The following is a 24,503-nucleotide window of genomic DNA, read 5'->3' on the forward strand; positions in this document are numbered from 1 at the left end:
ACAGCTACACACACACACACACACACACACACACACACACACACACACACACACTTCTTCCCATCTCAGATAGTATTTATGAAATCATCATTTATGGAGCTCTCGTGAAGGAAAGATTTTTTCATTTATCTGCAGAATTATTTTTATTGTTTATTAGTACTATTAATTATTTTATTTTTTCTGTGATTCAGAGTAGAGTCGTGTTTTATGGTGCTAAAATCTTTAGGTTGCTTGCAAACATATAATAAGGAATTTCAGAAAATTTAAGAACATATCTTATAAACATTAGTCAATAAAATTAATTCTTATCTAGATTAGAAGATTGATTTTTTTTAATAGAATGATAATCACACTTATTATAAATAGGTATCCCTTTTAGTGTGTGCAGGTAAGTGCTGCCCTTGGAAAATTAAGTCTCAAGCAAACAGTGGTAAATAAAGAGCAGCTATTTAATACAATGGTAGCTATTGAATAGTCCTCCACTAATTTTCTTATGTTTGTTTACAATGTTTCTAAGAACAGATGAATATAGCAGCTTAAATTAATACATTTTGCAGAAATAAGTTGAAAGTCACTTTTCTTTATTGTTATCCATTATGGTTTTCTTTTATTATTTGTGCTATGTGGCATGATGAATTAATGAATAAAAATTATTTTTCATAAACTGAGTTAACATGTTTCACGCATTACTTACCTTACATCTGTATCTAGCTTTGTGCACAGTAGACACTGATTGGTTGAATAAATTAGTGAGAGACTGAAAAAGAGTCAGAGACAGTGCTCTCATTGTGAAACCCATTATAGTGCTACCAAATCACTTATGTTCAGGTTAATTTTACAGTGTAACATCTAAAAGCAGACCGCATCCATCCCTACAAATGTCTCACACTTGCAGAAACAAGCCAAATTGCTCATTTCTTCTGTAATATATTGTTTATATTGCATGGGATCTATACTTTACGGCATTTTTCTTGATGAGATATCTTTTGTTTCAGTCTTATACTTTTATTGAAAAATATTATTAAGTCATACAGAACAACAAACAGTAGCACCAAGATTTCTACTGGTACCTTTCCATTTGTTAGCGACACAAACAAAGTGGTTGAAAGTATAAAATAAGATGTCACACTTCAGTCACTAGTTTTTATAATTAGGTACACACAATTGTTATTTGGGGTTTGTAAGGTAAGCTGCAATGACACACTGAAATTACAATTTAAAGAATATATATATTGATACTGAGCAACACAATTTTAGCTGCTGCCACATAGTAAGTCAATGTCATTACACAACTATCTACAAATGTGTTCTCCTGAGAGAGAGAGAGAGAGAGAGAGAGAGAGAGAGAGAGAGAGAGAGAGAGAGAGAGAGAGAGAGAGAGAGAGAGCATCTCCTCACTTGGCTATGGAGTATGAGAGTACTTTCAAAGCTATCACACTACAAACTGCTTTTTGTCCTTTTCAATATAAGTGCCCTGCATTATAAGTAAGATATGTAGATCTATGCAAACTGTACTGTGCTCAGTGATAAGTATCCATTGTCTCATTAAGCACATTTTATCTTCTGTTTATGGACAAATGTTTAAACATGGCTTTTTTCTGTGTGCATAGTAATGTCTTACATTTTTTTTGTTATAATCCATGCATGAAACAGAAATTTAAGGCAGCAAGTGTCTTCCAAACATACAGTTTCTTTAAGTGCCATTTCAAAACCTGTGTCCTTCATGAATATTTAAGCTGAACTCAGCAGAATAAACATATAGTCTATCACACATCTGAGATGCTTTGTCTTTGGTAATTAGTTACATTATGTTATATACAAGTAGCCACTCAAAATGACTGGTGTAGCTAATGGTTGCACATTACTTGCATTGTTGGAGTGGAAGCTCTCAGTCAGTCCAATTGTGACAATAATGTGTTTGAAAATATTTCAGTTGAGCAATCAGTCAGCTTCAAAGTACTTTACTCAGCATAAAAATGAAAATTTGAGAAACATTAATAAAATCAAACAAATAGTGAAGATCCTTACTGTCTGTCTCAGATTTTTCCATCATAACAGCTGAATTCCATTAAATGCAATACATACATATATAGCATTTCAGTGTTGGTTAACAATGCCCTTTCCTTTTGAAATTACAGTAAATCAAAGGACAAATAATGTACAGTGTTCTTGTTACATTACAGATTTAGTAAAATTTGAAAGACATTGTTTTACTTAGGGGAAAGAGCTAATACAAAATTTAACTGATTGTTAGTATTATCAACAAAAATTAATCAATATTTCTTTGAAAATTACACAAAGATGAAACTTAAGGAGTCACTCCCTACCAAGAGGATTGAATACTACATAGAATTTTTTTATATGCCAGATATCTGCAACTCACATGTCCTTCCAATGCTATATGATTCGAAACTATTTACTAAACCACTTGGTAATGCAAATTGTTGAAAGAGACAATTAATATTTGACAGTCCAGTGTATCAAAGATGTAGTTTAGGCTTTGCAAAGATAACATGCTTTTTTTCTCTTTCTGTGCATAGTTTTCTCAAATTCATTCAGAGTAGGAAGCAAACAAGCAAAATAACAACTTCATTCTTTGGAATACGAGCAGTGGCCAACACATGACTGTTTTCATGTGGCGCATCACAGTAGTAATACACTTCAAACTGATGACACCTAATATGAAAAGAGTTAAATGTATATTTACTGGTTTGCAGATGTATCATGCTGCTAAAATGAATAAAAAATGCAGTATGAAAAGGAATATGAACAGTCCATGATGATGATGATGATGATGATGATGATGATGATGATGATGATGATGATGATGATGAGCTACAAGTTAAAATAATGAAATAACTCATTGCTGAATATACATATAATACACAAATGAAATAAACATTTCATACTGTGAACCAGCTCTTTCTCACATAGTCAGCATTTCCTCAATTGTACCAACTGAGTGTCACAATTAGTTCAGTCTAAAGAGAAGGACCACAACTCTGCTGCACCATCAAAATGTGTGGTGTAACAATGATAAGTCATGCAACCCATGTTACACAACATCATTATCTGGCCTGCTGTCTTCCAGTTTTGCTTCACTTGAGGCAACGGTATCTGCCACCCCATCCTTCCTGTCTTTGGTCTGACACGGAATCTCTTTCGATTTGTGATGAGAGGATTCATCACTCATGGTTTTAGTTGGTGGCAAAGACACCACATATATTGGTGGAGCTTGAGCTAAAAATCTTTGATCCAGTCCTGCACACTTTTCATTAAGAGATTCTGAAAGCTCAGAGGATGCAATCTTCTTCTTGTATAAAATGATGACAATAACCAATATACAGATAATAAAGGCAGACCCAACACAGAGTACAATGATTGCTGTTTGATATGGAGTTATCATCGACACTGTTGACTGGGATACTATTTCTCGGTGTTCTAATGCTATTATGCGGTCTGAATATTCTATGTCATTTGAGTCATAATCCGCCAATCGATGAGTGAAGCGTGAGATTGTAATATCGGCTTTTGCTGCACGACCTTCACCAATATTGAGGATCAGTTTTTCATTTTTGACCTGAAAAACAAAAGGATGTACCTATGTTAATACAGTATGCCACTGTCTCATGAAGAACAAATTAAATTATAGCTCTTCAAGTATTTCTTATAAAAAAATAAAAAAGACTTGGCATGGGTCTATCCTATGGTGGTGGTACGCCCTTGCCTTTCTGTGACCTTGGATTTACCTGATGAATTATAAGAATATAAAAGTTTAATATTATAATATTACTCCAACCACAGACAAACTTAAGGTATACCAAAAATGTAGGATAGATTGCTACTTACCATAAAGAAGATAAGTAAAATTGCAGACAGGCATAATTAAAAGACACTTACAAAAAGCTTTTTGGCCACAGCCTTCATCAGCAAAAGAGAGGCAGAGAAACACACACCATTCATACACACAAGCAAGCACACCTCATGCACAACTCTGGCAGCTCAGGCCAGAATGTAACTATCACGTGGGATGGCCGCAATGATCTGGAAGGGGGAGGGGAAGAGAAAGGGATAGTAGTGTATGGGTGGGACTGACAGAGGAACGCTTACTGGTGGTGTATGCAGGGACTAGAATGCCTACAGGTGCAGCATCGGGAGGTTGTGGGGCAGGGAGGTGGGCAAAAAGGAATGAAAAGGAGATGGGTGGGAGCATTGCAAGAGGATGGCAAACAAGGAGGTCGGGAGATGAGAATGGGGAAGAGATGATAGGACAGAGGGGTGGAAACTGTTGGATGGAGGGTGTGGGGACATTATGTTACCATAGACTGAGGTCGGGATAACTACAGGAGTGGAGAATGTGTTGTAAGGATAACTCACATCTGTGCAGTATGGAAAAGCTGGTGGTGGAAGGGAGGATCCAGATGGCTTGAATAGTGAAGCAGCCATGGATATCAAACATGTTATTCTCAGCTGCTTGTTGTGCCACAGGGTGGTCTACTCTGATCTTGGCCACAGTTTGGTGGTGGCTGTTGAATCTGGTGGACAGCTGGTTGGAAGTGAAACAAATATAAAAAGCTATGCAATGGTTGCAGTAGGGCTGGTAAATGACATGGCTGCTTCCACAGATGGCCCGGCCCTGTCACAGGTTTATCCTATCTCATCAGTGGCCAGGCCTGTGAAAGCAGTCACGTCGTTTACCAGTTCTGATACATCCATTGCACAGCTTTTTATACTGGTATAACTACCAGCCTGCTGTCCGTCAGATGAACAGCCACCACCAAACTGTGGCCAAGAGCAAAGAAGACCACCCTGTGGCACAACATGCTTGATGGCAATGGCTGCTTCACCGCCCGAGTCATCTGGATCCTCCCTCCACCACCAAGTTTTTTGAACTGCGCAGATGGGAGTTATCCTTACAACACATTCTCTGCTCCCGTAATTAGCCCAGCCCCAACCTATGATAACATACTGTCCCCACACCTTCCACTCAACTGTTTCCACCCCATCTATCGTACCATCTCCTCCCCATTCTCATCTCACAATCTCTCTGCTTGCTGTCCTCTGCCAACGCACCCACCCATCTTTCCCGCTCCTCTCTTTTTTTGTTCCTTTTTTTAACCCACCTCCCTGCCCACAGCCTCTTGTCACTGTGCCTGCTGACATTCTAGTACCTGTACACTCTGCCAGACAGTGTTCCTTTGTCTCCTCACCCATGCACTACTATCCCTTCCCTTTCCCCACCCCGTCCAGACTGCTGCTGCCATCCCACATGATAGTTGCATTCTGGCCTGAGCTTCTAAAGTTGACAGCCATGTCTGTGCAAGGTGTGGTTGATTGTGTGTATGTAGGGTGTGTGTTTCTATGTTTCTCTTTTGTTGATGAAGGCTGCGGCCAAAAAAATTATGTAAGTGTCTTTTAATTATGCCTGTCTTCAACTTAAAGTTTCTCCTTTACAGTAAGTTGCAATCTATCTTTTCCTACATTGTTCACATTAATAAATCATTGTAAGATGTGAAATAACCAATAAGTCACAGCAAAAAAACCTATGACCAAGATTTAATCCTGAACCTTTGGATTCATGGACATTAAACAACCAAGCCATTGAGCCACATTGTAGAAAGTTATGAATCTACTAATCATAAGTAAGTATGCATTTGTATCAATAAACATGTAAACACGAACTGACAAGAAAACATGAAAATGAGAGCCACCTCCATAAGTAATTCTTGCAACTTAAGTCAACATACCATTTGCTCCAAGAAGAAAGACACGTCAACCTTACTGCTGCCAATCACAGAAAAGTTTATAAATATAGTATCTGGCTGGGCCTCAATTCTTAGTTCATTGTCCTTCAATTTTGCACCAATATCAAACAACAATTTTGCTATCTTTGTTTCCAGTTTGCTTTCAAGTGATCTGCTGAAATGTCCATGAAAGCCCAAAGTGATGTCAACAGCTTGCACTGGTGTAGGCACTGGAAATAATGGTGATATCAGTACCATTTAACACAAAACTATGCTTGAAGTAATTTAACCATGTATAAATTTTGTGCATTTGAATAAAGTGTACAAAAATAGACATTGTAAGGACACTCACGACATATTTTTGAGCCTCTCTGAAATGTAGTGGTATTAGGAAGTTGATTCCCAGCTTCATCAACACACCAGCATTCAGGAAATTTCTCTGAATTCCGTGGGTAACATTGTGTCGGAGAAAATCTGAGAATAAATATTCACAGATGAAAAAAGTGCTGGAATACTTAAACTTTGACAATGCTCAATACTTTTACGAGTTTGTGAACTTAAATGTTTCTGTAAGTCTACGAGTCAGTAATTACCTTGTTTTCAAACTCTAATACTTTGAATACTAATGGGTATTATTTACACATTTGTCACTAATGAAAAAATAATCTTCTGCTTTAGGATTATATCATAACTGATCAGCTGGAACTAAACATAACATAGGAAAATAATGAATTAAGTCCCTAAAAAGATAAAAGAGCACATTTTTGTGGGGAAAAGAAAAATTACTCAAAAGTAACCGTTTGGGATTAACAGGGTGTTTTTGGTCTCATCATCACAAATAATCTTCAATTCATGCATTGTTGGAGTTTTGTCATAGCCAGCTATCTCTCTGCTGCTAACTTCTCATGCATATCCATTCTACACGACAGAGATCACTCAAAAAAATCCCCATGAAAGACACCGTACCTGTAAGAATAACTCATTCTTGTCACTAACAACAAAGAACATTTGTCAAAAATTCCTGGCTCATCTTGTAACACAGAAAGAAACGGTAAAGTAGAAAGAATTAGGGACAGAGGTTGTCACTTTATCCATACTTGTGGGATATTGCTGTAATGTCAAGTGTGAAGTGATCAGTGAGAGGCAACAAAAACTAATTATATGCATTAGAGTCCCAGGAAGACAAGGTTTTAATTTGACCTGTTTTAATGAAGAAGGACAGAGTGATACAATTCACCTGCTGCATGGATGTAGGTCACTGAAAATTACAACTATTATAATATAAAGGTAGTATTCTATGTTTAGCTATGGTGAATATTACAGTGTTTACTGTGGCAGCGGAGTTAGAACCCAGTGGGTATGTTGAATTTCATCTAAAAGACCATAAAATAAATTCTGGTATATTCCTTTACCTGTTCTGCCTGACAATAGACGAAGAAAAAGAAATAAATTAAAAATCATGAAAATTTTATCCTCTTCATTGGATAGTATTTACTGCTGGGTGTTTGACTTCTGTTTGGAGTATTCTTTCCCTTACATTTTCTAACAGCCACAGGTTTCTTGTTATAGTAATAGCATATAAAATTATTACAATACATTTGCTCCTGCTCCTCTTTGAAATCTCCGCATTCTATTGTTTCTTTTTCTTTCGTAATTATACTTGTGGAGCAACTTTTTTCATGTACTATCACTTACAAATGAAACATTTAAAGAAATTTGTATAATGAACTCAGAATTGTGAGCCAGTGACTAAAGTAAGTTAAACTAATTTTTTACCTGCCCTCAGCATCACATTCGACCGAGTATGCAGAGTTGGCACCTGACAATTTTTCTTTCTGTGCTTGGCACCTTGTTTTAAAACCATCTTCAAACATAATACTGTCCTCTTCATTCACAATCACATCTGGGATATATTCTTCTTGAGCAATTAACTGAGACACTTCTCTTAAGAGTTCTTCTGCCACTGTGAAAGAGAAGGTAAAAATTATACCTTATGTTTAACATATTGCAAAGCTTTGGAAAGTTTTAATAACTGATGACCAGCTCTACCATATGAAAGTAGAATAAATATAGTAACAGACAAAGTCCGACTAGTTGTTTGACAAGGGAAATATATATATATATATATATATATACCTAAAAACAAAGATGGTTATAATAGAAGGAAACATTCCACGAAGGAAAAATATATCTAAAAACAAAGATGATGTGACTTACCAAATGAAAGTGCTGGCAGGTCGACAGACACACAAACGAACACAAACATACACACAAAATTCAAGCTTTTGCAACAAACTGTTGCCTCATCAGGAAAGAGGGAAGGAGAGGGAAAGACAAAAGGATGTGGGTTTTAAGGGAGAGGGTAAGGAGTCATTCCAGTCCCGGGAGCGGAAAGAGTTACCTTAGGGGGAAAAAAGGACGGGTACACACTCGCACACACACACATATCCGTCCACACATATACAGACACAAGCAGACATATTTAAAGACTTAAATATGTCTGCTTGTGTCTGTATATGTGTGGACGGATATGTGTGTGTGTGCGCGAGTGTGTACCCGGCCTTTTTTCCCCCTAAGGTAAGTCTTTCCGCTCCCGGGACTGGAATGACTCCTTACCCTCTCCCTTAAAACCCACATCCTTTCGTCTTTCCCTCTCCTTCCCTCTTTCCTGATGAGGCAACAGTTTGTTGCGAAAGCTTGAATTTTGTGTGTATGTTTGTGTTCGTTTGTGTGTCTGTCGACCTGCCAGCACTTTCATTTGGTAAGTCACATCATCTTTGTTTTTAGGTATATTTTTCCTACGTGGAATGTTTCCTTCTATTATAACCATATATATTCTAATCCATTTTCAGTCAAATGACATACTGGCACCGTTACTGCCACAATTTGTATCTCTAAAATGCACTATTTTTTCTATCCAATTTTCTAGGTCCAAGGTAGTTATCTACCTTCCATCAGGACTATTTAATGTCCGAGGCAATCCGGGAAATAACACTTGATTAGGCACAAAAATTATGTTAATATTCCTCACATTACAGTCCATAATGACCTCTTTCACAAATATTAATTTTGCATAAATATGTTAGCTGACAATATTGAGGACCTAAAGCACACTGTCATCAAGCCCACATTTAAGTGAATATCAAAGAAACAGTGAGACAGTATTTTGTGAATGTCCATACATACAATGCGACTTACAGCACAGATAAATCTGACTTGTCAGAAAATCAACAGATGTCAGAAACTTCAATAAATACTAGACTCACAATTGTCAATGAATTGCCTTAGGCCCTTATGGTTCTCAGCAGCTCAATTATACAGTGAATGTCTAGAGCTTATGGCTTGCCGTATACGGCTGCAGTGAATGAGATTACATTCAATGTGGTAAGTACTAGAGGGTTTTCATTTGAAGAGGGCTATTAAGTACAAGGATATTTACAAACATATTGACTGCTGCAGCATACATTTATATTTCTAATTTTTTAAAGCAGTTAGCCAAAGCAGGTAAATCATAGTTTATCTTGCGATTGCAGAAACTCATCTCTTTTGTTCTAATCATGCTTGTAATGAGTCCTCTAGCTGTCGATGCACTAGTATTGATGTAGAATACAAGCAACTGTTAATAAGTAACTAAGAAGCTAGTTTTAATAAAAATTATGCTATAATTTTTAATCAATGGACTATCATTGCTGGTGTTGTCAAATGATCATTCACTGTACCTCCATTCATCCCAAGAAAAACGTATGTTAAAGGCATCATATGGTTGGTACTGGAAGAGTGTGAAATAATTGGATCTATCAATATTGTGAAAAGGATAGTTGCTACTCATCATATAGTGGAGATATTGTGTTACAGATAGGCACAATAAAAAGACTGTCGGAAAGTGAGCTTTCAGCCAACAAGGCCTTCATTGAAAACAGACAACATATGCACAAACACCCATGCAAACGCAACTCACACAGATGTGTGGGTTGCATTTGCATGAAAGTGTGTGTGCATGTTGTCTATTTTTGACGAAGGCCTTGTTGGCCAAAAGCTCACTTCCTGTCAGTTGTTTTTGTTGTGGCTATCTGCGTCTCAGCATCTTAGCTATATGGTGAGTAGCAACTACCCTTTTCATAATACTGTTACAGTCTATCCTAGATTTTCCATTGTTTGATAATTGCATCATCTTATTCTACATTAATATGTAAGTGATATTTTCAGTTCCAATACTAACAGGTATCTTCCTCCACATCCATTCGTCTACGAGCTTGCCGGGAACTACAATTTGGTGAATCACCACGTATAAGTGATCCTTTAACATGTTCGCCAATTTTATTGACACACCAACAAACACCAACATGCTTCAAGCACTGAACTGGCTCCCAGTTTCCTGTATCAGGATTACAATTTGGAATGAAAGTAGGTTTCTTATACATTTCTGCCATCTTCTGGTTTTTCTCCCGCAGACGTTCACACTGACTCAGAACTGTAAATAAAATAAATTTAACAATTAAGAAATAAATATTTTTAAAAAAGAGCCACAGTAGATAACAACATATATAGTCAGGATATTATAAAAACAACAATTTCTGTTTTTAGATACATCGATTTTGCATTCAGGGTGGAACATCACATGATTAAAATACTTAATATATTGACTTTGTGCTATGTAATTATGTTATACTTAAATACTGTTATACTTATGACAGCAAGTGGCAACATACAGACTGAACAGAATGAGCAAAGTGGAAAGCAGTACGCCATTGAGCAACAGTCACATTCACGAAAATGTGAAGAGATAGTCAACTGAGCTTCAATACCATGTTTCCAGAGATGCAGAAATACAAATAATATGCTAATTATACACACAATATGTTAAACATACAAATGTTGTTCCTACCCTGGGATTTGCATTACCAGAATTACTCAATTTCGAAGTGTATACACAGAACAAGTGGTCTTTAATCGAAAAAGGTGGCATGACATCCTTTTTACTGGAAAAAGATTCTGGACTAGTCCCCCATTAGGATCTCTGGGAGTTGACCGTCAATGAGGAGATGACCTTGAGAAAGAGAGTGAATAACCAATGAAAGGATTATGTCTTACAAGTCGGGGCGTGGACTGTCAGAAGTTTTAGTGTGGCAGGGAAGCTAGAAAATCTGAACAGGGAAATGCTAAGGCTCAATCTAGATACCATGGGGCTCAGTGATGTGAAATGGAAACAAATCAAGGATTTCTGGTCAGACGAGTGTAGATTAATATCAACAGCAGCAGAAAACAGTATAACTGGAGAATTCTTTATGAATAAGAAGTTACAATAGAGAGTAAATTACTGTAAACAGTTTTGTCTATATACACTGAAGAGTCAAAGAAACTGGTATAGCTGCCTAATATCATGTAGGGCCCCTGCAAGCACACTGAAGTGCCGCAATACAACATGGCATGGACTTGACTAATGTCTGGAGTAGTGCTGGAGGGAGTTGACACCATGAATCCTGCAGAGCTGTCCATAAATCCGTAAGAATACAAGGGGGCGGAGAGCTCTTCTGAAAACCACACTGCAAGGCATCCCAGATTTGCTCAGTAATGTTCATGTCTGGAGAGTTTGATGGCCAGTGGAAGTGTTTAAACTCCGAAGAGTGTTTGTGGAGACACTCTGTAGCAATTCTGGACATGAGAGGTGTCGCACTGTCCTGCTGGAACTGCCCACATCCATCGGAATGCACAATGGACATCAATGGATGCAGATGATCAGACAGGATGCTTACGTGTGTGTCACCTATCAGAGTTGTATCTAGACATATCAAGGATCCCATATCACTCCAACTGCACACGACCCACACCATTACAGAGCATCCACTAGCTTGAACAGCCCCTGCTGACAATACAGGATCCATGGATTCATGAGGTTGTTTCCATATCCGTACACATCCATGTCCATCCACTCGATATAATTTGAAACAAGCCTCATCCATCCAGGCAACATATTTCCAGTCATCAACAGTCCAATGTCGGTGTTAAGGGGACCAGGTGAGGTGTAAAGCTTTGTATCATGCAGTTGTGAATGGTACATTAGTGGACCTTTTGCTCCAAAAACCCATATCGATGAGGTTTCATTGAGTAGTTCGCATGCTGACACTTGTTGATGGCCCAACATTGAAATCTGAAGCAATTTTCAGAAGGATTGCACTTCTGACATGTTGAATGATTATCTTTAGTCATCATTGGTCCCATTCTTGCATGATCTTTTTCCAGCCACAGTGATGTTGAAGATTTGATGTTTTACCAGATTCCTGATATTCACGGTACACTTGCGAAATGAACATATGGGAAAATGCCCACTTCATCGCTACCTCAGAGACGCTGTGTCCCATCACTCATGCGCTGACTATAACACCATGTTCAAACTCATTTGAATCTTGATAACCTGCTACTGTAGCAGCAGTAACCGATCTAACAACTGCGCCTTTCTATAAAAGTGGAGCCCCTCCTCGCCCACACCAGCACAGTGACCAACACAAAAGGTCTACTGCCATCTCTGCATAAGGGTTAGTTTACACTAAAGTGAGATATTACAGGATGTGGGTACTGCAATGTTTGCATACATCTGGTTAAGGTTAACCATTAATACGTGCTTATCTGGAGATAGATTGGGTCAAAAGTTGAATGAAGGGAAGCAGTTTGAAGGGCAGAGGGAAAAACTGCCAAGGCAAGCGCCAAGGGAATAAAACCTCTGCAATAGTTAGGTCAGATGGTAAGACCAGTAGTGGAATCTTTCTGATTGCAACAGGCCATGCAAGGATGGGTTAAGTTAGACGTGGGTAGCAAGCAAATGGATACCACATTCGTCATAAGAGATCAGTCTGTTACGGTGCTGCAGCATGGTGTGCTGCATTTTAGGCCATGAGAGCCCCCTGTCGCGCTGCGTCACTGGTGACTTGACATGGGGGAAGGCCCACTTCGCCCATAGGTGTCTGGTGGGTGAGTGTCGAAGCCAAGCACTCAGAGATGTGTGGTTGCATAGTGGCACCACTCCTCACTCATTGGCTGTGCTGACAGGCTCAGTGAGGGCTATGGTTGAGTCTCCTCTGTGTAGTGGATGGTGTAGCCCATACCCCTGAGTGTCCTGATTGCTGTGGTAGCCCACTCGCCGGAGCAGAGCTGCTTGGGACCGGTAGGCTTCAGCATCATTGCAGCATACCTGTGTTCTTCTTCAGTGTGTCCATCGCACTATGTTTTCCACCTGCTGCTCCATAAGGGGAGTGGCGGCAGGTGTCTTCTCTTCGCCTGTGGCATTTGGACAGATGTCGTGCGTCAGCTGTGAGTGCAATTGTCACAGTTGGCTGTATACCTCCTCCTCCTTTGCAGAAGGCATGGTGCGCATCTCCTGCACTTGCAGCACTTGCTGTGCTATCGCTGGAGGCCAGTCCCCCACACCACTCTCACTGGTGTGGTATTCCGGCCGCCTGTGGGCAGTGGGAGATGACTTCTTGTCTTTCGGCTGCGTCTTCGTTTGGCGGTGCTTACGGCACCATCGTCGTTTCTTCTCAGTTTGTGCCTAGTCTCCAGCAATCGCTGGCAAAGGCTGGGCAGCCATGCCAGTTTGCCACATGTGGCCCATCACAGTGAGCACAAGCTGGTGCATGCTCTCATTGTCTGTCACAGGTGCGGGTGTTGTGCCTGCCAGCACACCTGACACACTGCACCGAGTTGCAGCAGTAAAGGGGATAACATTCTTAACAATACAAATATATCTCTTAAAGTGTACTCACAATTTCTTTGGGATAAACTACCATGTGTTTACACAGATGTGAAGTACCCATCTAAATGGTAGCTGAAGATTGTGAAAGTGAAAAGACAGTAGCGTTTTCAGATAAATATTTTTTCTTCCTTATTGTTCACTTGCAGATTTCTTACATACAAACAAAGTTAAGAAAATTACCTTCTGTAACACAGTATAAGCAGACCTTTGTCTCTCCTCATTCTTACTGCAGGGGAACCCCTCTCATCCTGGGGTCTCAAGTGACCTACCTTCCCTTTTTGATTTACCCATACTATCCTCCTCTGCTGCATCTACATCTATACTTTACAAATCCCTGTAAAATTCATGGCAGAGAGTATGTCCATTGTACCAGTTTTTAGGGTTTTTTCCCTATTCCATTCAAGTATAGAGTGCAGGAAGAATGTTTAAATATCTTTGTGCATGCCATAATTAATGTAATCTTGTTCTCATGATCTCTACCGGAGCTATATGTAGGGCATTGTCAGAATTTTCTAGAGTCATCATTTAAAACCAATTCTTTATGTCTGTCTTTGAGAATCTGCCAATTCAGTTTCTTCACCATTTCTATGACAGTGTCACATAGATCAAACAAACATGTCACCATTTGTGTTGCCTTTCTCAGTATACATTCAATATCCCCTGTTAGTCCTATTGGTGTGGGCCCTACACACTTGAGCAACATTGTAGGTTGGATTGCACGAGTGATTTGTAAGCAATCCCCTTTGTAGACTGATTTCAATTCCCCAAAATATACCACTTGCTTTACCCACAACTGAGCCTATGTGCTCATTCCATTTCTATTCTATTCTATTGCCTGAGCCTTGTCCTGAAGTTACGCAGGGTCGGCCATTGTTAATCGGATTTGGCATGTTAATGGTTAAGGGGTGGCTGGATGCCCTTCCTGCTGCCACCCCGTACGCCCCGGGACGGAATTAGTGTACCCCAACTGTCTGCATCGAGTGTAATCCATGGAATAGTACGAATGTGTTCAGATGTCTGCGAGCCATGTAACTGAGGCGGAACATGGGGACCAGCCTGGTATTCACCTAACGGGATGTGGAAAACCGTCCAAAAAGCACATCCAGGCACATCGGCCCTTGTTGTTAATCCACCGGGCAGATTCGATCCGGGGCCGGCACACCTACCCGAGTCCACGAAGCATGCGTTAGCGCTCTCAGCTACCCTGGCGGGTGTGCTCATTCCATTTCACATCCCTGCAAAGTGTTACACCTGGGTATTTGTATGAACTGGCCAATTCCAACTGTGATTCACTGATACTGTAGTCACTTTTTGTGTGAAGTGCACAGTTTTACATTTCTGAAGAAGCAAACTGCCAATCTTTGGACCACTTTGAAATCTTACCAAGATCTGACAGAATATTCATGCAGCTTCTTTCTGATTGTACTCCAGTACAGACAGTTGGATCATCTGCATAAAGTCTGATGTTATTATAAATATTGACTGCAAGGTCATTAATACACAACTTGAACAGCAAAGGTGCCAACACTTCCCTGGAGCACATCTAAAGTTACTTCTACATCTGTCACTGGAAATGAGAGTGGAAGTAGTACCAAGTAAAATGCTTTTGTAAATCAAGAAATTCCGTCTGTACTTGACTGCCTAGGCTTTCAGTGTGTTATGTGGGAAAAATGTAGGTCGGTTTCACGCAACTGATATTGTTGGAATCTATGCTGGTTGGCATGGAGGATATTTCACCATGTTTGAACTAAGAATACATTCTAAATGACTACAACAAATCGATGTCGAGGATATTGGATGGTATTTTTGTGGATCACTACTGCTACTGTTCTTGTAAATAGGTATGACCTGTGCTTGCTTTCAACTACTGGGCACAGTTTTTTGTTTGAGGGATCTATGATTGATTAAGTTAACAAAGGGTCCGAACTAAGCTACAAATTCAGTACAGAATTTCATAAGCATTACATCAGGTCCTGAAGCTTTAGTCAGTTTTAATGATTGCAGTTGCCTCTCAATGCCACTGGCTCTGACACTTATTTCACTCACCTTTTCAGTGGCAAGAGAATTAAATTTGAACATCTCTCCCAGGTTTTTCTTTAGAAAGGACTATTTGAAAACAGAGTTAAGATTTTCTATTTTTGCTTTGCTACTCTCAATTTCAGTTCCTATCTCATCCATGAGCGATAGGATGCTAACTTTAGTGCCACTAACAGCCTTTACATATGACCAGAATTTCTTTGGGTTTTATGAAAGATCATTTGATAATATTCTGATACAGTTGTCACTGGAGGCTTCATGCAGTGCTCTCTTGACAGCCAAACATGTTTCATTTAGCATCTCTCTATCTATATCTCTATGCTGTGTTCTGCACCTATTATGCAGTAGTGTCTGTTTCTTTGGAGGTTTCTTTACAGTGACTTCATACCACAGAGGGCCCCTCCCATTATGAACTGTTCTACTGGATACGTATCTATCCACTGTATGGTCAACTATTCTTTTAAACCTGATCCTCTACATGCTCCTGTCCTGTGCTACAAGTTTCCAGTTCCTCACAGAGAAGTGGCACTACTGCTTTTTATCTAGTTTGCAGAACATATATATCTTTCTGCGTGTTTAAGTTTACCTTCGTACTTTGGTAACCAATGTTGCCACAACCGCCTAAAGGTTACTAGTTATAAGTAGTTTTCAGAGAAGGCATTTAATAATGTTTCACAGGATGTCTTATAACACCCACTACTAATAAAACTGTAATTTTCCCAATTAATTGTTGGATTAAAATCTCCATTCATGATTACAATATGATTGGGGAACTTAAGTACAAGCGAACTGAGGTTTTCTCTAAGGTTTTTGGTTAAACCGGCAGGTGAGCCTGGTGATTGACAGAAGGATCCAATAACAGTTTTGTGCCCATCCATGATTCTGAGTCTTGCCCAAACCATGTAACATGCAGCTATAATTTCTATCTTGGTGGAAATGAATTTCTTGTCCACTTTGACAAATAACTACCTTTGTCTGTCATTAGCTTATTGTGTCGATAGACACTTAAAATTTTCCCCAAAAAATCTCACTTCTATGAACTTTTATCCTCTGATACATAGTGCACACCTGATCTATTCAGGGGGATCCTACAGTTCTCAACCCTATGGCTCAAGTTCAGGAAGTCTCAGATTCAATCCTTCAAATTGACTCAGAGCCAGGGGGCGTCAACCAGTTCTGTGGACAATACTGCACATTGTGAGTTTTGTTGAAACTCCATGCACAAGGTTGATCTTCTCAACATTCTCCGCCAGTCACTGAAATGATCCTAGTATGGCCTCTGAGCCCAGGTGACGTGCATAGTTTGTTCCAATGTGCACCATAACCTGCAATAGATTGCATCTTGTTCCATTAATGGATGCTGGAATAGCCTCCTCAACATGCTGAATGAGGCTCCCAGGCATACAAACTGAGTGCAGCTAGTGTTCCATCATGTTCCCTATTGCCATTTCCCTAAGGGGCACCATTATTTGTCATACATTTGGATTGCTGACAATCAATAGACCCCTACCCTTTTGCATTTAACTCCTCTTGACACACAATGAGGCAGGTTTCCCAATAGGGAAAGCAAATCCCGCTGGCTCAGTTTCCGTCTCAGTGGAAGACACTAAGTCCTTGCTAGTTCCTGTTCATCCTGTACAGGATGGCCACACCTAGAACCAACGATAAGCCATTCAAAGTCAGTTGAAAGGGCAGTGGCAGATCCTGTACTTCCTGCAGAGGAAACAGGTTTCACACAAAAGGATACTACTTGAGATACCTTTGGTAAATCTGATACACAACCCTTGGGAGCTCTCCCAACACATTGATTTGCAATAGCTGCCAATCATTTGACAGTAGTCAGCTGCTTACCAATGCCAACTAATTCATCCCATGCTTGAGATCATCACTCATAGTGAACTGCATTGTGGCTGGTGAAATGTTTTACACGACAGTACACAAATAACTTTAAACTAAGCCCACTGATTAACCATCTAATCTGTTGAGCTAAAAATATTACCAATTCTCTTGAAGAACTTGAGCAATTAGCACACAAAAGGAGATTTGATTAAGCCAAAGTATAATCTCAGGTAAAAATTACTCATTTCCTAACTTTTCAAGGCTATACTCACTAACAGATTCAAACATAGTGTTAACTTATGATAAATGTGGATAATATGAACTCTTTTTGAAATGGGAAGCTAGATGAACACTATATGTTAGTTATAAAATGTGCTACAGTAACTAAATCACAAACACTGATTTACTGCGAAATAGTTTATGCTAACAGCAATGATAAGTGCCAAAAATTATGAAACTGTATGTTTATTCAGGCTCATATTTACTGAAATTTTGGGTGAATAATTCTTTGACATTAATAGTAAATCACAACTGTTGATTTGCTACGAAATAAATAAACCATAATGCTTATAACTTCCAAAAATTTTCAAAAATGTACTTTCATAAGTGTGCCAAAATTATCAAAAACAAACCTGCTTCTCATGTAATTATACAATTTGGGAACAAATTTTTTTAAAATGAGAATTGGCCTAATGTTGTAAAATTTTTTGAAATAGCATAATTTTGAGTTTTGACCTATAATTGATGATAATATTATGAGTTTATCATGGCACTTGCAAATGCTCGAAAGTGCTTGAGGAAAGAATCATTAGTTCCAAAAGCCAGGACAATGAATGTACCTTTATATATACTACTAAGCAACTAAAACAATCACCCAGTTACAATTGCAGGGTGTCTAACAGCTTCCAGGGGCAATAAAGATATGATTTTCAGTATTTCTTGTAATTGCTGACTGAATTCAAAAATTTAAAAGCTGCCATAATCTACTCATTAAGAGGTATAATCATGTGTTAAAAAAAAAGGTTAACAAAGACAGACAAGTATTACAGTTGGAAACTGTGTATATGTCTTGAGGCAGCATTACTCATGGCACACAAATTACCCAGGCTATATTAATCATGTATATAAGAATGAGAGCACTTAGTGACTTTCAACAAACTTTAGAGATAATTTCAAACCCCTCTGAAACTTTTTCTCACTGACAGCTCCCATCAAATAATGAAAAGAAATAGTTTACCATTTACTTCAGTTTTGCTGTTCATGCCAAAAAGCTTCAGCATCATGCATGATGTTTTACTTTATTACTTATTTCCTATTAACACTATTCACAATACATTTTGCAAACAGTATCCATGCATGGCACTGAACGTATCTGCAAAATTATATCAGTGTACAAAACATAGTTCAGGAGGAGACATGACACCACAAACATTGAAAAACTAGTGTTTTGTAAAACAGAGTGCATATTACTCATGCTATACTCATCCAGTGTTTCATAATGAGGGCATTTACCACTTCCACCCAACTTTAAACAATTTCAAACCAGTTTTGGTTCAAGCCTTTTCATTAGTCTATGGGTGAATAATCTGAAATTTATCAAACCAACATAAATTAGGGTTTGTGTCTTCAACCTTAAGATTTTAATTTGCCACACTGACTCATTATAAAGTAATCAGACAGTGAAGTTCTTTTATATGTGTAAGTTTGTTTGGATATTGGCTTGTGTCTATCAGCAATACTAAGATTTTGCCTCTTGGAGGTTAAGTTCTGGCCATTAATTCTATTTCATAATTTTACGAATAGTTTATCATTAATGATTATCAACAGTAGTTTTGGCATAAAAAGTAGTTTATAATAGCCATTCCTTTTTTTACTAATGTATTAATTCTCAACTTACTGTACAGCCTCATAAATCCCCTTCATGTTTAAATTAAGATATGCAGAATGTGATGGACCAACAAATGCTATTACCTGGGCAAACAGTATTACAAATTTCTTCAGATTCAAAACTGTTCTGATTTCCTCCACAGCCACCAAAGTTAAATATTTCACATTTATTCTTCTCGGCATTGAAGTACCATCTAGAATCATTTGTTGTATTGCAAAAACCTTCATCTTTGGGTTCAAAACACACATCTCCTGTAGGTGACAAAAAGCAAATGAGGTAAGATATTTAACTGAACTAAAATAAACATAATTCTTGACTGTTATAAAGCTTCTAGACTAATCAGAAAGATTAAAACTGTCAACTAAAGGTTGCTGCAAAGTGAGAAGAAATTATCAGTTACAAAGTGTATCTGCAGATTACAGTTAATTTACTCAAGAAGTGAATCATGCACATAACAAATTTACAAGAGTTGATATGTGTTAATGCAGGAGATGACAGAGGACCAAAAGACTGGAGGCCAAAAGCAGATGGAATGGACCTTGTCACTGAAAGACCACATACAAAGTAAGGTAGTGCTGTTTTTGTCAAATTTGGCCTAAACGTCCTGTCAAAAGGTTTAAGCCCAGAAAATTATGTAGAGATCCTGACTGTTGAGATTTGGTCATGCACAATAACAACAGTACACAAACCACCAAATGGTGAGTTCAAGTTCGTGGAACCCCATAATTTTCTATCACAGTCAATAAATCTGATCACGGATGACTTCAGCTGCTGTAGCACATCTTGGGGTTACCACGAGACTGATAAGAATGGAGAAGATCTTTAAGAATGGGCTGAAAAGATGGGGCTGATACTAATACATGATCCAAAGCTGCCATCCTCCTCCACCAATGGAAGATGGCATGGTCAGTCAAATCCAGATAACATCTTTGTTAGTGAACACGTTGCCCTGCATGGAAAGAAGGAAGTTTTGTAGCCTCTCTGCCTTGGTACTCCTTTCACCATGGAAGAACTAGAAGTAACCTTCAAATCTATGAAAAGGAACAAAGCTGCAGGCTTAGATGAGCTAAGACTAGAGCAAATTACAATGTTTGGGCCCATACAAAAGCAATAGATCTTAAACTTAATGAACACCTGAATCTCAAAATTACAGATCCCTAACATCTGGTGCAAGGCTACAGCTAGAACTTTCGAAGCCTGGAAAAGAACTAATAGATCCTGAACCGTTCCGACCTGTTTCTCATCTCTACCAACTTTATAAATTCTTGGAAAGGATTATCCTCAATCACATCTACATGCTGATTAAAACTTTATATATGAGTAGTCAGGTTTCCACCAAGGGAATTGATACTGTTGTCAGAACCTGATTCAATATACAAAAGAATGATACGAAAGAGGACAAATCACAGGAGTGGCATCTGTAAGCGGGAGATCTGTCAGCAATGTACGACACCGTCTACCACAAGATGATGATCAGAAAGATATATTCAGTCACAAAAGACTACTGCTTAACCCATGTTATCTAGTGTTTGCTGCAAAACAGGAAGTTTTTTGATGACTATACATAAGAAGAAGACTCAATGGAGGACGACTCCCTCAGGGTAGTGTATTGGCACCCTTGCTATAGAACAACCAACCAATCAACCTATGACCAAGACCATTCATTTATGCTGATGACACAGCAACTGCAGCTGAAGGCAAAACCTTTGAAGAAGTGGAGATGAAACTGGCAGCAGCCCTCGAAGATCTTGGCAAGTATAGTATAGTATTACGATGATAACTACCTTAAGCCAAACCCGGGAAAGACGCAAGTGTGTGTGCACCTTTCATCAGAGAAACCGGGAAGCCAGGGGGAAGTTAATATTACCTGGAGAGACCAACACATGTGCCACTATGCAATGATAGTGTGCGTACTTTCAAAATGTCCTGTGTGCGGCAGTGCTATGTCATCTGAATGCTCCTCAGATGTGTATCACCAACAGAGCCTGCCAAGGGCACTAGTCTAAGACTAGCTGAGCTACACTCACTCAGCCTCTGTTCTCTAAATGTATTGCTACAGCTCTCTGCATACATAATTGGTTCCTTCTGAATGTTACTTAAATATGTGTTCAAGTTTTTAATGCTTCCATGGAATGAACTGGTGTTCAATCTATTAGTCATGTTGTGCTTACACATAACTACAACACAATTGGCGATGGGTGTAGTCCTGTTCTCCACCCAAATTTCTACCCTGATGGTCCTCTGTTTATTCTCACAATGGCTGATGGTATTAAGGAGGAAATTTTACATCAGTTGGTCAAACAGCAAGAATCATTCCGCACAATGTTGCACCACCAATCACAGGTGCTGGACAATCGAACTCACATACTTCAATCATTGGCTTCTATTTTGTCCAGTCAGTATGTTCTCTAGTATGTGTCATCTGCTGTTTTTCCCTTACAGCCCCCATGGTTTATCAGCCTCCCTCTTCTACATACGATAAGCCCATTGAGGAATGGGATGCTTACAAGAAATGTCTGCAACAACACTGTCATGCTTTTGGAATTACTGACACTATTTTATGTCATGCCTTGTACCTTTCATGGGTGTCATCCAGAATGTATCAAGTCCCATGTCAGCTCACCCATTTGCAGGATCCATTTTCTTAATGTTTTACCAAATGTGTGAACTTCTTTCAAAATAATACTATAAGTGCAGCCATATTACTACATTCCAGGCTGTTTTACCACTGTAGGAAGCAACCACATCAATCCTAATGAGCATGAGTGGCTGAACTCCATGGGTTAAGTAGTCATAATTTTGTGTCTGAAGTGCACAAAGAGCTATATGCTGATCAGATGGTTAGCAATGCTACCATTCATTTAGCTCCAGATCCTGAGCTACAAGAGCACGTCCTCCAGTGCGAAAATCCTAGTCTGCAGGGGGGAAGAAATGATTGTGACAATCTGCACACGATCACAGCATCAAGGTGGCCAGCCTCACTCCCAGCACCAGCCGCACCAACGAAGTAAACAGGCCAGTAAGCAGCAATGTAAGCATTCCGTGCTCCCATTCTGCGCTTATTGTTTCATTAACCATGAGTGCCCAGACTGCCCAAAGCACTGGGCTACCTGTCATAACTGCAACAAAAAAGGTCACACTGCTTCTTTGCAATGCAAAAATTCAGCACAACAATCCTGCTGCGGATATGGGTGTAAATATTGTATCAGCTATTTCTGTGTGCCAAACAAGCTTTTCATTGATGTTATGGTTTTTTGTTAAGTTCTGCACATCCAAGTGGATGTACGAGCTGTGGTAACCTTGTTACACTTATAAACTTATATGGACTTGGACTCCCCTCCTCTTCTCCCTGTGTCACAAAAGTTAGTAAATTACAATGAACAGTTTATCCCTATTCTCAGCCAATTCTCTGCCCCTGACCTACAAGTCAGTAGTCTGGTCACTTACATTTCTTGTAACAGATAATACATGGACAGAGTCTTTTTGGATGCTTTTAAGTTGTTTGGTTTTTACATTTTCAGATGAAGTTAATTTAGTGTCTGAACAAGTGCCATATGCATTACGTTCTGAGTTTTCCTCTTTGTTCTCTCCTGGATTGGAATATGCTAACAATTTTGATGTGCACCTTACCATGGAACCTTCTGCTCAAGATAATTTTTTCTGTGCCTGTCTGGTTCCAGTGGCACTCAGGGAACAAGTCAAAGATAAATTAGATCGCCTCACAGACACTGTGCTCAGACAAACTCTTTGCAAAGTTATCAGGTGGTAAATATTTCTCAAAAATAGACTTGTCGGATGCCTATTTGCAACTCCCTTTAGATACAGAGTCACAACATATGTTAGTTGTCAATACCTCTTTTGGACTGTACCGATACTTGCGGTTGCCTTTAGGAATCACTAGCATTTCCACTATTTTTCAATGTTTTTTTGGGAACAACTTACACCACTGACGCCGAGTTGCGCAAACTATTTGGATGACACTGTAGTTTCTGGTGCTTCCACTGAGGAACATTTACAAAATCTCCATACTCTTCTTTTTCTGTCCTCCAAGTAGCCAGTTTGAAGCACAATTTAGAAAAATTGTGCAATTTTTTCAACTTTCTACTATTTATCTTCACTTTGAAGTTTCTGCAACAGTCTCATACCCTGCATCAACTCATTTCTGCTATTGTGTCACTTCCACACCCTACGTCACTCAAGGAACTTCAGGTTTATCTTGGCAAACTTGACTACTACCACAAATTTTTTCCTGGGGCAGCGACACTCTTGCAACCATTACATGCGTTGCTGCACAAAGGGACCCAGTCACTGAATTTTGAAACAGTGTTTTCCACCCTGAAGATCATGCAGTCTGTGCCCTGCTTAGAGACATACCAATGAGGTGCCCACTTGGTCACTGGGATGGACACTTCCCAGTAGGGGTTAGTGGTGGTAATTGCTCATAGATACCCCAATGGCTCCTTGCAGCCTATATCTTATGCCTCAAAAATGATACTTTAGCCATCTTATATGCTGTGAAGAAATTCCCCGTTATTCTCTTGGTACCAAATTCCACTAGATCACTGATCACAAAACCAATGGTTTCCTTATTCATTCCTTATTCGTCATTACCAGATAAAGTGGCACATCACATTCAATGTTGGGCTCTTTGCCTTTCGCGTTACAACTGCGAGATTCATTTCCATCCTATGGATCAACATGCAAATGCCGATGCTTTGTCCTGCCTGCCGACCGGTCCACATCCAGAATTTGACCAGGAAGAATTGCTCTGTTTCCACATTTATGTTGGCAGACAGCAGATGGTTGATGGTTTTCCAGTAACTAGCACATGGATGGCAAAGGCTATAGCTTTGGGTCCCATTTTGTGGAAGGTCATGAAATTCGTACAACATGGTTAGCCGGATTCACCACCTTCTCCTGTGTCTGACCCCCTCTGTAATTATTACATCTTTCTAATCAATTCCCTGTTGTGAATAGTGTTCTGCTTTCAGACACAGACCATGCAGCCCCTCAGATAGTGATCCCATCACTGTTTTGTTCGGAGGTTCTCCATTTATTACAGGCACATCTTGGGATGTATCACACACAAATGCAATGCATGTCGACATGTGTTTTGGCAAGGCTTGGATGGTGATGTTACACACAGTTTACAAAGCAATAAACAGCTCCACAGGCGTTGTCATCTCCTTGGGCAATGCCGTCGCATGCATGGGATAGTATACATGTGGATTTCTTTGACCCTTTCTCA

The 24,503-nt window shown here is 39.2% G+C and overlaps 1 protein-coding gene across 3 annotated transcripts in view; it reads right to left on the reverse strand.

Annotated features, from left to right (window-relative positions):
* Window positions 1-984: 984 nt before the first annotated feature.
* The window catches only part of LOC126187545 (balbiani ring protein 3-like), a 245,985-nt gene continuing 222,466 nt past the window's right edge, over window positions 985-24,503 (reverse strand). For all 3 annotated transcript variants that reach the window (XM_049928696.1, XM_049928693.1, XM_049928695.1), the window contains 6 exons: window positions 19,339-19,506; window positions 9,964-10,215; window positions 7,521-7,707; window positions 6,097-6,218; window positions 5,748-5,974; window positions 985-3,580 (listed from right to left, as the gene is read on the reverse strand). In XM_049928696.1, the coding sequence (XP_049784653.1) occupies window positions 3,056-3,580; window positions 5,748-5,974; window positions 6,097-6,218; window positions 7,521-7,707; window positions 9,964-10,215; window positions 19,339-19,506 (1,481 nt within the window). In that variant the 3' untranslated portion in view covers window positions 985-3,055. The remainder of the gene's footprint in view (window positions 3,581-5,747; window positions 5,975-6,096; window positions 6,219-7,520; window positions 7,708-9,963; window positions 10,216-19,338; window positions 19,507-24,503) is intronic.

The sequence above is a fragment of the Schistocerca cancellata genome, chromosome 5 (assembly GCF_023864275.1).
Source record: "Schistocerca cancellata isolate TAMUIC-IGC-003103 chromosome 5, iqSchCanc2.1, whole genome shotgun sequence".
Classification (NCBI taxonomy): domain Eukaryota; kingdom Metazoa; phylum Arthropoda; class Insecta; order Orthoptera; family Acrididae; genus Schistocerca; species Schistocerca cancellata.